At 41.8% G+C, this 14,281-nt stretch overlaps 1 protein-coding gene across 9 annotated transcripts in view; it reads left to right on the top strand.

Annotated features, from left to right (window-relative positions):
* Positions 1 to 14,281, top strand: part of Fhod3 (formin homology 2 domain containing 3) — a 425,688-nt gene that overhangs the window by 408,205 nt on the left and 3,202 nt on the right. For all 9 annotated transcript variants that reach the window (XM_076837398.2, XM_076837397.2, XM_076837399.2 and 6 more), the window contains one exon: positions 4,943 to 5,104. In XM_076837398.2, the coding sequence (XP_076693513.1) occupies positions 4,943 to 5,104 (162 nt within the window). The remainder of the gene's footprint in view (positions 1 to 4,942; positions 5,105 to 14,281) is intronic.

Genomic DNA, 14,281 nt, shown 5'->3' with positions numbered 1-14,281 from the left:
AGAGTTTTGTGGATTTGTACTTCAGGATTTTTAACAAAGTTACTGGTTGGTTTGTTTACTTCATGTGAGTACGGTAGACTCTAATTCCCCTTTCTTCCTTCACGTGGGACTTTGGTCTTCACCCTGTAATAGGACCTTTACTTTCATGTTTAGCTAAGAATATGCTAGAAGGAAGGTAGCCTCCATCCATCTTTGCCTCAGTGTTGCACCGAGACACAGGTGACAGTAGAAAAGTCACATCTCTTACTACAACCTTGATTCCTAAGCTGTACCCTCAATATTTGCATATATATTACATCAAACAATCAAAGATTAGGGTCCTCGAAATTTGATCTGTCCAAATTCTTTGACTACTGAGTAGTTTTAAGATGTGGAATTAGGAGAAGAAAATAAATTAACGTATTTTGGCAATGAAAACGCAGACTTTAGTGACCAACTTCAGAAGGATGCAGATTAGGAGAACACAGCCTTGAGCATGACATCATAGCATTCTGATGTCTGGTTTGAGACGAGGTCTCCATTCTAAAACAGGACAGAGAGAGCACATGTAGAAAGAAAGAAGAAAAAGTAGGGCAAGTCAGAAAGTGAAGAAAATACTATCATTAAATGCTGAGCAGTAGAAACTGTCAATCTGGAAGAAGCACAAAATAAGAATAAAATAAAATAGCTTTTGCAGTGTTGTTGAGGTAAGGGGATTCACTTGTTCCCTATGGTACTCAAAGGCCTCACACATCCTGGGCGAGTCTGTGCCTGGTAGCTCTTATAGGCTCAGTGCCCTGGGCTCAGTGGGGCCAGCAGGAAGGTGCAGGAGGTCAATAGTGTAGGCACCATATGACCCCAGCCATCAGACCAGAGCCTTGAGCCCTTGTACCTTGGTGGATGCCAGAATGGTGCAATGGAGTCCATCCTGGGAGGAGGAGGAGTCAGAACATAAATAGGCTGTTGATGTCTCTTCCCAATCAGAAGAAACCAAGAGAAAAACTAGTGCCGGATTTCTTCAGCATGGGTTCATTTTCGCTGACAGATGAAAGGGCTTAGAGAGGGAGGCCGTTTAGAGGGTAGTGAATGTGAAGAGAAACTAGAGAGAGACTTCTGCTTCCAGGCAGCATGCAGTAAGGAGTGGCAAACCACCACTCCTGCTACCATGACTAGATATAAAAAAATATAACAAGTTAGAAAGCCCTCTTTTAAAAGACACTGTGGAACTATGTGAGGAAAGAAGACTTGAGAAAGCAGGAATTTGGGGCAAGCCGAGATTGCTCCTCTGGGAGCATTTGCTGAATTTGGGCACAGGCTAAGGACCAGGCTCACCATGGGTGAAATGACTTTTACAGCAAAGAGAAAACAGTAGAACTCATACTAGCCAGGTGGAGCTGGCATAGAGATTAGAATTGAGGAGCGCCAAGCACAGGGGATTTGAACTCCATAAGACGTTGGTTAAGTGTAACACTGAGGGGACAGGGAATGGGTGGGGTCCCTGGGCCAGAGAGGCTGCCAGTGACCTGCCGTTTCTAAGCACTGGGGATAACACACACGGAAGAGCAAGCACACAGCTCTTAGCGTCAAGATACCTAGAGAGAGGTGGACTAATTTCTTAGCTAAAACTGCCATTTAGCCTCAAGCTGGCTCAGGACCTTGTCACATCTATTAACAGAGGAAAAGGAGGAGACTCTGGAGAAAAGTAACACTGATCTCAATCGCTGAAACTATTAAATATCTGAAATAAGGACCTAGTGGATAGGTTCAATAGCAGTTCCCAGCAAGAAGAGAAGATTAGTGAATTCAAAGACAAGAAAATAGAAAGTGTACAAACTGAAGCATGGTAAGAAAGAAGAATAAAGTGTGAGATGTCTGGGACGCACTTAAATGATCTAATGTGTCACTGAAGTACCAGAAGGAGACAAGGGATAAGAAGAAATGTTTGATAATTGAGGGCTGGGGTTGTGGCTCAGCGGTAGAGCACTCTCCTAACATGTGCAAGGCCCTGGATTCGATCCTCAGCACCACATAAAAATAAATAATAATTTTTTAAAAAGATATTTTCTAACTACAACTAAAAAATATATATATTAAAAAATAGCTGAGAACAACTCCAATTGATGATAGGTGTTAACTCAAATATTTAAAAAACTTAGCAAGTCCAAGCAGAATAAATAGAGCCATATCATAGGCAAACTACCAAAAAACAAAGAAAGATAAAATCTTTATAACACAGGAAAGATGCATTCCCTTCCAAGGACCAAGATCAGGAAATATGGCTCACTCTTCAAAAGAAACAAAGCCAGGAAAAAAAACAAAACAAACATTTTAAACTGCCAGAAGAAAAAGCTTATAACCTAGCAGTCTATCTCCAGGGAAATTGTCTTTCAGTGATGAAGGCAAACATTTTCATATTAAAATAATACTAATATCTACTTTGATATAATTTCTTCCTTATATACTATTTAGATTTCCAAAAGGAAAAAATAAATTATAGTATTTTTCTTTCAAGCAATAATTTCCGTATCTTTAAAAATGAAGCCCAAGTGAATTGGTATTATGCTATTATAGTCTAGAATGTTCTATCCCCTCCATGACATCTCAGTATACATAAATGACTTGCCAACACTTGGACAACTGAGATGAGACACATTGGCTCCCAGGGTATGGGAAGAAGTGTGGGCAGTATTCCCCTGATGGCTACCTGTGGGTACCAAGTTTCTACCAAGAGAAAAACATCCATGGCCAGGAAGAATGAGAACAAATGGTGATCAGGCAGTGAGGACAATAACCAAGCAGAGAGGGGATAAAAAGTAGAACCGGAATGAGGTCGCAGGAGGGAATAAAGTCATCACAAAACTGAGGTTTGACAATTCTGGACCCATGGGAAGATGTTCCTTTTGATCCTCTCTGACAGTTGCATTGGAAGCAGATCCCTGGGGATGTGTAAAATGGAGATGGGAAACATTGGTAATTCTCAGAGGGAAAATTAGATGGTGCTTTCATTTCTGGCCCAGTGCTCTGAAAATGTCTTATGGGTAATGAACATAATTGATTGAGCTTTGTGTGTATTTTTGGAAGTGTAGTTTGGCATTTCAAGATAAGACTCAGAATTATAAATCAATAGGGAAAATAGGAAATTGCTAGGCAAAACAGTTGTGCTATTTGATTGCTCTACTTCAAGGAAGGCCATTGTCACAGAGGCTTTACAGTCCTGGTCTGAAAGCTGTGCCATCGTGAGTCCTGCCACCTGCAGTTACAACACTCAAACCATCCTGAGAATGTGGAAAAACTTGGCAGCAATTTCAAAAATTCACTTCTGGGAAGAGTCTGTTTTTAAAAACATTATATAATGCTGGAAAAAAAAATGGCATTCTGATAGGAGCAAATAGACCAAGTTCCCTTAGGAATGAGCAGGGAAACTAGAGTTGGCTCTGCATGTTCCAGGGCTGTGGATGCACTCCCACTAAAAAGCTAAGCAAAATAAACTTCAAGAACTTGACCAATAGTATCAAAAAAGAAGAAGAAAACCAAACTCATCATTTGAAAACATCATTGTCCTGTAGCTGCAGGGCTCACCCATGCAGGTGATGGAACACCTGGAGTTCTGGCACTGATCTTACGAAGTGTGAATTATTTACATGTTCAGTCACATGAAATTTACTGGCAGAAGTTGAGTACATTATAGATATTTCATATTTGCAGTAAAATTTCAAACACACGTGTCCATGAAAATCACAATGCACTGAACTGTGCTCCGCTGTTTTCAATTCGATCCATCAATTTCTGTTTTCTTCATTCATTCATTTCCAATCAGGTGGTTCCAAGCCCCAAAAGTTTTTAAAACATCAGTAGGGAAGACAAACTAAAGTGTTTTAAACATATGCTTATTAACATACATTAACATTAAATTTTTAAAATTTTACCATTTTAAACTTCTACCAACCCCCTCTCCTCTTCCCCCCGCCTCCTCCCCCCATTGGAAAAAGCTGACTGTTCTTTGGCTTCAGCCTGGGATTACCTGTGTTCTATAGGCAATGAGTTTGAGAACTCTAACTACAGACATTTGAAATTGTACATTGTAAATTATTTTATTACAAAATAAAGTGTAGATAGTAGAAATAAATGATTTTAAACCTGTTGTATATTTTTCCTCCTGTAGAAACATTCACCATCATAGAAGAGATTTCATAAGGAAATTATCACAAAGGCAAAGTTCTGGACATATTAAATTAGCATTGATTTCCCATTACTTGCCATTACTGGGGAACCCATGTTTAGGTGGTGCTTTTTTGCCTGCTTAGGCAGATACCTTGACACTAGACTTGGCCTGTTTGAATATATAATTACTCATAAATACATCTTTCTGGTCAAGGAGCAGGTGATTTTTTTATTCTCCAAAGGAAAAGATTAAATCACTATCTACTGATTGAAGAGGGTAATTCTATTACAATTTTGAAAAGCTAAGTAATTAAAAGGCAAACTGTGTATTACAAAATTCCTTGTTTTCTACTTAATATATGAGAAGGTAGGGTTAGTTCACATTTACTAGGTATACACAACCACTCATAGAAAGGTAACTTAGTAAATATCTTGGTGGGCCTCTCTGTACATTGCTGGATATCAATGATGTACACAGTTGGGTATAGCATGGATCATCTGCCCTTACGTGATCACAGGGCTTGGCAGGGGTAGAGATACATAACAATGAAAGACAAGAACATAGTCATTACAGGGTATGAAAAGAATATGAAATAAAAGCCCTAGCACAAGTTTGGGCAGAGCCTGGAGAGTATTAGTCACAAGTGGGTCCAGCTAAGCACCCTGAATATGTCACTCTGAGGCTCTGACTCTGGCTTTGCTGAGATCCATCGCTGATAGATGTCAGCCACTCAAAGAAGCAATGATTTGTCTTTTGTGTTTTCTTTCTCTTTGAATATATTGCACTGTGATAATTTTTCAGGATCCACTAATTCATGGGCTATGGGAACTGATGACTCGCCTACCATCACAGACGATGCTGCAGATGAGATCATGGACCGCATTGTCAAGTCGGCCACCCAAGTGCCCAGTCAGCGAGTGGTGCCACGGGAGAGAAAGCGATCTCGGGCCAACCGCAAATCTCGTGAGTGCATTTGAGGAGGGGTGAGGGTCTCAACCCTGGAAGGATCTTCCTTTATATGCTGTATAACCCTGAAGGGCAGAGATTCAGCAGCAGCTTCCATGAATCCTCAGTAGCTGTCTCAGTGCCCACCTGTAGCCCTCAACAACAACAAAAAAACCCACTGAAAGGTTTCAAGTTCACTACCAGTGTTGGTCTCTATAGAGGAGGGGGCTCTGCTGCACCTGATCAGTTTGCTTGTTGTTTGTGGCCAGGCCTCCCACAAGTCATACTTTGTCCAGGAAGGTCTGCAAGGTCTTTAAATGTCTCTCATGTGTTGGGGTGAGTGCCGCCTTTGCCAGAGGGACCCAGGACCACTTTCCTGCTGGGTTAGGAGCTTGTTCCCTCAGGGGTTTGCCACAGCCCACCTGCATGTCAAAGGTGAAAACCAGGGTAGCAAGTGATTTGATGGTCATTAGGATGCTTACAATATATAATGTTAGCCTAGGCAGGTCAGTTTTTTTCCCTTTCCCCACCAAACAGGATTTAGGACATCAAAGGAACTGATTTTCCCCTTTGGTCTGAGCCTGCTGCCTGCTCCTGGAGCTGATGGGTGAAGAGCCTCTGTTGGCTGTGGCTCTGTGCCAAGTCTCACATAGACCACTCGGTAGAGAAATGGGATCCCTGTGGGTCCTTTGATGTTTCCTTGCATTAGCTATGGCCCAGATGTTTCAGGGGAGCTCCTGGGCTTCAGCCCTTCGCTGTGTCACTCAGCCCCAGCCTCTACCACTTTGCCTCTGAGATTGAGGAATGGCAGGGAGGAAACGGAGCCTGGTTGCTCCCCTTTTCTGTACCCCAAAGTGAAAGAAACCCCAGGCAGGTGGGTAGTTCACTAAAAACTCAAACACATGGTGCACCGAGTCTGTGCCACCCATGAGATTCACACAGGAGGTGACTGGAGTGCAGGGTCATGCTTCTGCTTGACTCCTTGCCACGTTTGCTTCGAGGGTGTAAAAGATGCTAAAGCAGGTTCCTGCAGCCTGTAGGACCTTGCTCCCTTGATATAATCTGTTCAGTTTCTAATGGTCATTTTTCCTAAGAAATAAAAACAATTGGGGCTGAGGATGTGATTCTCATTCAGTAAGATGGGTGGGCCACAAGTCTGTTGCTAACAAGTTCCTAGGTGAAGTTGATGCTGCTGACCCTTGGTACTCATTTGAGTGATGAGGCTCTTGAGCTGTGATTACCAACGTTGGATGCCCCTTAGAATATTCTGCAGAGATTTTTAAATTCCAGATATTTTGGCTTACTCAGACCAACAGCTTCAGAACCTCAGGGGTAGGGGCTAAGGGTCCTGTCACTTGGGAAAGTAGGGGCATCCTCAGGTGACAAATCTTCTCCGAAGGGGCAAGGCTAATCCACTACTAGCCGAATGCTGCATACCAAATCCCAGTTGCTCCAGGCCAATGTGGAACTTCCATTTTTACCTATCAGAATAGCGTCAAATAGTATATCCTTTTGGTTTTAATTTACATTTCATGCACATGAGGAAGATTGAGCCTTTTGTAGTATATAACTTGTCTATCATATTTGTCCATTTTTCTCTTTTTAATAAAAAATATTAAGTAGCTTTTTAAATGAAGCTTTCAAAAGGCTTTTGGGGGTCATAAGTGGATTATCTACAGTAGTAGCTTTTTTTTTTTATTGCTTTCCTGTTAATTTGATAGACCGGTAACCAAATGGTAGAAGCCTTGTATCTGTTAACTCCTGGTCTTAACGGATATGAGCAATCTCAGTGCAATAATAATTGTGGTGTGTTTCTGGGAAAAGCCTGTGGGAGGTGGTCTTGGGGAGAAGAACAGAGAAAGAATACCAGGGCAGGGAATGTGTGACAGAGGTGAGCCAGGAACTGCAAATCAAACGACTAATGCATGATACATCGACTGGCCAGTCCTTGGAAGCCAAAGGATTGGGTACTTCCTATAAGTTCCATGACTGCATTGGCCTTCTCAGTGATCTAGAAAGAGTAGGATTCATAGATTTATAATATCACTGAGCACAATAACACAGTCATAAAAAATTTTCTCTTCAGTCCTGAAAGAGCCTGTTTTGTGGTTGATATAGAATAATTTCCTGTGGTATCATTTTCATTCCAGTTTTATCCCATATATTCTTTTTATTTAGCTAAACACATTTTTCCCCACGACGCAGTTACCATAACAAATACAGTACCATGTGCATGTAAATGTTTATCTGTAACGGGTTTCATATAAGCAATGGCACTGTCAACAGACGAGGAATCTAAGGCTTTGGTTTTTGTTAGAAAGAAATGGTGAGCCTCAGCTTTTCACAAGGGGTTAAAGGAGTAAGAAAAAAGCAATTTGCACAATCTATGTGAAATTTAGTGGTTTGGGCCTCACTGTGGAACAATGCTGTAGTTTGATTGTTTAATGGTGGTGCTGGGGCAAGGGAATAATGAATAACCCACATGTTTGGGCTATAACTCATTTGGCTAAAGACAATTATAGTCCACCTAGTGCACAAAATCAAACAGAACCCATCCCATAACCTGGAAATTTATGACCTGCAAGCCACTTGAGGATCCTCAGAGATAATTAAATGTCTGCTTTTGTGTGTAATGCTGGGGATGAGGCCTACACACTTCAAACAGCCAGCTAACACATGCGTGGCATGTCATCACATGAGACATGTCAAGGGCACCTTAATCAGATTATAGGTCCTCATGGCTCAGTTTGCTGCTTTTCCAGCAAGTGTCAGTCCACATCTTTATTAAGCAAAATGTTTCAAATTGCATAGATGATTTCTAACCTGTGGAATGGTCTGTCTCCTTCATCTCATATATTCTTTGATTCTAACCAAGGTTCTCCAGTTGGCTGGTGACCCTGACCCAGGGAGAAAGTTCCTAGAGCTCTTTTTTGTTTTCATATTTTGGTTTCCCTTTTCAGCATATTGGAGTATTGTTTCGTCCCAGGGCTAATTGTCCTCTTAGGCTCCCTAGATATTGGCCTTGACTAAAATATGATGTAGCTCAAGGACATTTGAGGGATTCTCCCAAGTTGGATGCTGCAGGGCAGGCTCTGATAGCTGGGGAGGAGAAGCAGCTACCCCCCCCCACCCCCATGTCACATTCATTCTCCTCTGGGTCCCATCTTAGAAGAAAGGCCTGCTCAACTAGTCACCTGCCTGTCACCTTGAGCTCAGCGCTAAGGATTAGGGACTTTTATCTTTTCCCAGCAGAGCCCAGGCAGTGTCATGGTTGAAAGGCCAGTTGCCCCTTTTCTTGCTGAATTTTCCTCCATGGGGGTTTCTGGGCACTGCTTATGATGTGACCATGGAGTTTCGGGCTCAGGGACAAATTTCTGTAAAAATGTCATCACTCTGATATGACCTACAACTAGTTGGGAACTTAAGATTGGCCATACTTAAGAGAATAGATGGCTCAGTGGGGAGATGTCAGGGTCTACTGGGAAAGGAACGGGCGCCTCTGATTGTGCACTCTGATCCCCACCCCTCACACCATGATCACCTCCCTATTGTAAATGTGTGCATCCTGTAAGCATCGACCTTCCTCTTGAAGGGTCAAATACTTCATATTCATTTGATGTGACTATAATCTTATTTCTTTTGCAGAATATGGAAGGATTTAGCATGCTATCTGATAAGTCAAGTTTCTTTGAGATAGAAAATTATTGAATCTTAAATACTATTGAGTCTATTTCAGAGAAAACAGAAGACAAGACTCACAAAACATTAGATTCAGCCCTGGACCAGATCAGTGCATAACATAATTCACTTGTCCTTATTTTTCCAAAGTGGTATTTGAAAATATCCAGGTTTTTTTTAACCCATTAATAAAAATCTCCCTGTTTTAAATAGTTCTCCCTTACTTACACTGAGCCAATTATGTTCTTTCATAGGGGAAGTTAACATGGCAATAGGCCAGAGAGTTTTTTAAATTAATGTTCTTGGAACAAAGTAAAGACGTCGGAAGAGACAACCAGGGTTTCTCAATGAGATTCTTCTCAACAATTGTGTCATTAGAATTTACTCAGCACTTCATGATATTTAGGACTCATTAAAGATGGACTGACCCCTCATGCAGCTGAGGGCACCCACCCTATGAACACAGGACAGGAGGATAAATGGAACAATTCAAGAGAAGATTTCCTTGAACCCAGGTAGGGAAGTCAGAGGGCAGCCTGGGTTCCAGCGCAGGATTGGGCCAGAGCAGGACTTCAGTATGGCAAAACATCAGGAAGACTCAAGGTGAGAGAGATGGATCTAGGGAGAGTATAGAGTGCTTCACTGCACTCAATAGGCTCTCTGGTTGTTTCATTTTGAGATAAATCATCCTCCCAAATACGGAACTGGCACACTGAGAAGAGGCGGGCCTTTCAGTCCCTACGTCTGTCCAGAAACCCATTTGGCCCAGAGCACAGGTTCAGAAGGAGGGAGGAGCAATGAAATAGGAATCTGAGAATCTGGGTCTCCTGTCTCCCAGAGCTTTTCTGAGGGTATAAGAGAGTGTTCTGGAAAATACCCTGCACCTTCCTGATGGGATGTCACAGTATTTCATTGTCTTTGGCACCAAGTTCCAGTAAAATCTATTTTTACAGAGATTAACACATGCACTCAACAGAAATGGTGACGGGATTCCCCACAGTTACTTGGCCTCACAGAGCTACAGGCTTCTTGGGTACACTGAAAGCAGTAGTGCCAGCCCCAGGGATGGTTGTTAGGCACCTGTGACAAGTTCCCACCTCCCCCTCTCCTTCCCTCCCTGCCATCTAGGTTCTTTTGTGCTTCTGTTCAAGAGACCTCATGCAGGTGGGGATCTGAAGCTGCCTGCAGGTGCCTAAGAGCTGCTATGCACACAGCCATACCTCCTCCGTGGTCACTCTGCGCTCTTACCCTGACCCCACACTGTCCACCTCACCCCAGCTGCCTCTAAGTAGACCAGACCTATGTTCCCTGCCCCCAGCATGCTGTTGTAATGGCTTTGCACCTGGGCACACACCGGCTACAGTGTTGGCACAGGTTTTGGTTAATATTGTTATGACATCCAGACAGAGAACTGATGAGCTGGACTTAATCTGGAAGGCTGTGTAAGGCAGTTTTGTCTGGCCCAGGAATTGAAAAACTGCTGAAAACCCATCCTATGGATTCCTGAGGCACCCTTCCCTCTTATGTGTAGGACTTCCCAGATTGATGTGGGTTCTCCCAGAAAACAGTTTTGAAAACTTGTTTCCTTTCTTTCCTCCCAAGCCCAGCTCTGCTGCACTCCTCAGTCTGTAACATAACTCTTGGGCAGCAGCTGGCTTTTGTGTTTTCACTGATTACCTTTTTGTTCAGTTCCTGCTTAGAATAGAAGAGATTCGTAAGTAGCATGGATGCTAATGTAACCAGTTATAGAGGAATGTGTCATTGTAGGGGCTCTGCTACACCAAGGAAACCATAGCCAGGCCGGTGACAATAGGAAGTACTTCATGCATGAGCATGAGGTGTCTCGGCATGAGTGGACATCATGTCATTAGGTGGAACAGGGAGACTGCAACCATGTCACCACAAAGCACCTTCCTGAGGGCCTTGCCCTTCCCCTTGTCTCAGTCTGAGATCAGTGATTTAAGTCAGGGTCCCCTGGGGAAGGTACAAATGCAGCACCGTGGGCTTCTCCCAGAGACCCTTGTTCACTGGTTCTGAAGTTGAGATTAAGTTGGGTAGGTCTGGGAACCTCTGCTTTGTTGTTGTTCCAGGTTGGTTTTAACTTTTTGAAAGTTTTTAGATATACAAAGAAGTCACAAAAATAGAACAGAGAATGGCCTTGCATCCTTTACCCAGCAGCCCCGAAGGTAACACCTTGCGTGGCCACAGGAGAATTTATCAAAACTAAGAAATCAACATTGGCAGGATGTCCATTCTCCCCATTTCTATTCAATATAGTTCTTGAAACTCTAGTTAGAACAATCAGGCAAGAGAAGAAAACAGGATATGAATAGGAAAATAAGAAATCATCTGTTTCTAAGTGACATGATCCTATACTTAAAAGGCCCAAAAAATTATGCTAGAAGTCTAGAGATGATAAACAAATTCAATAAAGTAGCAAGATCCAAGGTCAACATAGAAGAATCAAGAGCTTTCCTGTACTCCAGTCATGAATGTGCTGAGAAAGAAATGAGAAAAACAATTCCATTCACAAAAGCCTAACACCCACCCCGCAAATGTGGGAATAAATCTTAACCAAGGAGGTAAGAGAGATCTTCTAGAATTAAAATGATAGAGTCCTGAAGAAAGAAACTGAAGATCTTAGAAGATGTAAATACCTCACATGTTCATGGATAGGCAGAATTAAATTGTCAAAATGACCGTATTACCAAAAAAGCAAACTACATATTCAATACAATCCCTATTGAAATATTAGCGAGATGCTTTTATGGAACACAACAACAAAGTCCTAAAATTTATAAAGACCTAGATAAATAGAAGACCCAGAAGAACCAAAGCAATCCTGAGTAAGAAGGGCAATGCTGGAGGAGGCATGATACCTCATCTTAAATTATACTACGGAGCTATAGTAACAAAACAGCCTAGTAGTATAAAAACAGTACTAGTATAGAAATAGACACGAAGATCAATAAAATAGAATTAAGAAACAAATTCACATAGTCGTCTGATCCTTGACAAAGATGCCAAAAACATAACACTGGAGGAGAAAGCCTTTTTAAACAAATGGAACAAACTTGGTATCCAAGTTTTTATTCTTAAAGAATAAAACTAGGTATCTGTTACGGTTTAGATAGGAGATGTCCCCAAAAGTTCATGGGTGAGACAATGTAAGAAAGTTTAGAGGTAAAATGATTGGGTTATGAGGGCCTAACCTGATTAGTGTATTAATCTGCTGATAGGGATTAACTAACTGGGTGGTTAACTGTAGGTAGGTGGGGTATAGCTGGAGTAGTTGGATCACTGGGGGTGGGCCTTTAGGGCATATATTTTGAATGTGATGGGGGGAGTCTCTGCTTCCTGATTAACATCTCCTGAACTGCTTTCCTCTGTCACACCCTTCTGCAGTGATTTCTGCCTTCCTTCAAGCTCAGAGCAATGGAGTCGGCCAGTTGTGAACTGATACCCTGAAACCATAAGTGCCAAATAAACTTCCTCTTCTAAAATTGTTCTCGTCAGTTCTTTTGGTCACAGTAGTGAAAAAGCTGACTAAAACAATCCCCCTCTCGCCCTGCACAAAAATTAAAGTGGATCAAAGGCCTAGAAATTAGAAACATTGCAACTGTTGGAAGAAAAATAAGGATAACACCAACATACTGGTGCAGGCTCAAGAAATAAAACTGAGAAACAATGAACAGTATGCTTTAAAGCAAAAAGCTTCTGCACAGTAAAGGAAACAAGAGCATGAAAAAGCAATCTATAGGATGGAAGAAAATCTTTGCCAGTTCTTCTTCCAACATGGAATTAATATTCTGAATACAGAAAGTTTAAAATCCAAAAAATAAACACCCAGTCAACAAATGGGCAAAAGATCTAAATAGACACTTCTCAAAAGAAATGTAGATGACCAACAAATATGTGAAAAATGTTCAATATCCTTAACCAGGGAAATGCAAATCAGAACTACACTGATACTTCATCTCCAGTTAGAATGGCAATCATCAAGGATAGAAATAAGTGCTTGTAAGGATACATGGAAAGTACACTAATTCATGCCTTGTTGGTGGGGCTTCAGATTAGTACAACCACTTTGAAGAGCAATATGGAGATTACTCAAAAGATTAGAAATGGAACCACCATGTGACCCAGTTATCCTACTCATTAGTATTTACCCAAGAGATCTAGAATCAGCATGCTATAGTGACGTACTCATTACAACGTTTAAAGAAGTGCAGTTCACAATAGCCAAGTTATGGAACCACCTAGGTATCAACATAAGAATGGATAAAGAAAATGTGTGTGTATACATAATGGAATTTCACTTAGCCATAAATAAGAATGCTGTCATTTGTTGGTACGTGTATGGAACTGGAGGAGAACATGCTAAGGGAAATAAGCCAGATTCAGAAAGTCAAAGGTCAGTGTTCTCTTTTATATGGGGGCTAGAAAGAGATCCTCTTGTCTCAGCCTATCAAGTAGCTGAGATTACAGGGATGCATCACTGTGTCCAACCATTTAAGACATCTTAAACTTCTATACAGTACCTATGATCCTGGGCACACTGCTCCCAGGATAGTTAAGTATAAAATCTTTAGAATCTTAAGGGTTAAAAACTTATTTTCAAATCCTGTTCAACATCATATGCCAAAAAAAAAAAAAAAAACTGTCAGTGATTTGAAGGTGAAAGATCAGAAATAAAATTGTCATTTGGAATTAAAATGGTCAACTCCTCATCAATATGAAACATTGTCAGCATCCTGTCAGCAATCATCAGGGCACAGCTATCTCCAGTGCGGCTGTGATCTGAATGGCCAGCCTAACACCCTTCTCCACACTTACTGTGTAGGTGATCAGATCTCTCTGTAAACTCAGTAAATGACAACTGCTGTCCCCATGGCTCTCAGATTCAACTTGTTTTAACCAAGAGTTACCATTTTGTAGGATTAAAAAACTTCCTGATCTCTAAGGATGAAGGAGGAGAGAGAACTTGTTTTTCACCTAATTCCCCATAGTCCTGTGTTGCATGTTGACTGAAGAGGTACCCTGCTTCAGAACCCCTCCCCCATCACCATGGCACTGGGAGAGCTGTCACAAGTGTCTGGGGCACAGGGTTGCTGCTGGTGCCAGCCAAGAGACCCACACTGTGTGGAAGAGCCTTGAAGCAGACAAAGATAAACATCCAGTCTGCTGTTAAGCAACTTCAGGGATGGGAGCCAGTCACATGGGAGAGCATTCAATGGGATGCAGAAATAGGGAATGGAGCAAGACCCAATATGCTCACTTGACAATAACCTCTATTTGATGGAAAAATTAAGAGGTTTAGTTTGTGCAGTTCCACATGCTGCAGCCTATTTGTAAGGACCCTTGTTTTCTTATTCCCTGAGCACTGTTTTGCTTTTTGGGAAACTTTGAGAGCCAACTCCCAACCTGGACACATTCTGTTGCCCTGAGGATTTCTCCTTACCCTTCTTCCCTGTCAGAACCTGACCTGGCTCCTCCATTTGCAAGCAGTTGGCTCAG

Source organism: Callospermophilus lateralis, chromosome 17 (genome assembly GCF_048772815.1).
Source record: "Callospermophilus lateralis isolate mCalLat2 chromosome 17, mCalLat2.hap1, whole genome shotgun sequence".
Classification (NCBI taxonomy): domain Eukaryota; kingdom Metazoa; phylum Chordata; class Mammalia; order Rodentia; family Sciuridae; genus Callospermophilus; species Callospermophilus lateralis.
Note: the sequence above shows the minus strand (reverse complement) of the source record. Positions and strands in the feature narration are given on the sequence as shown.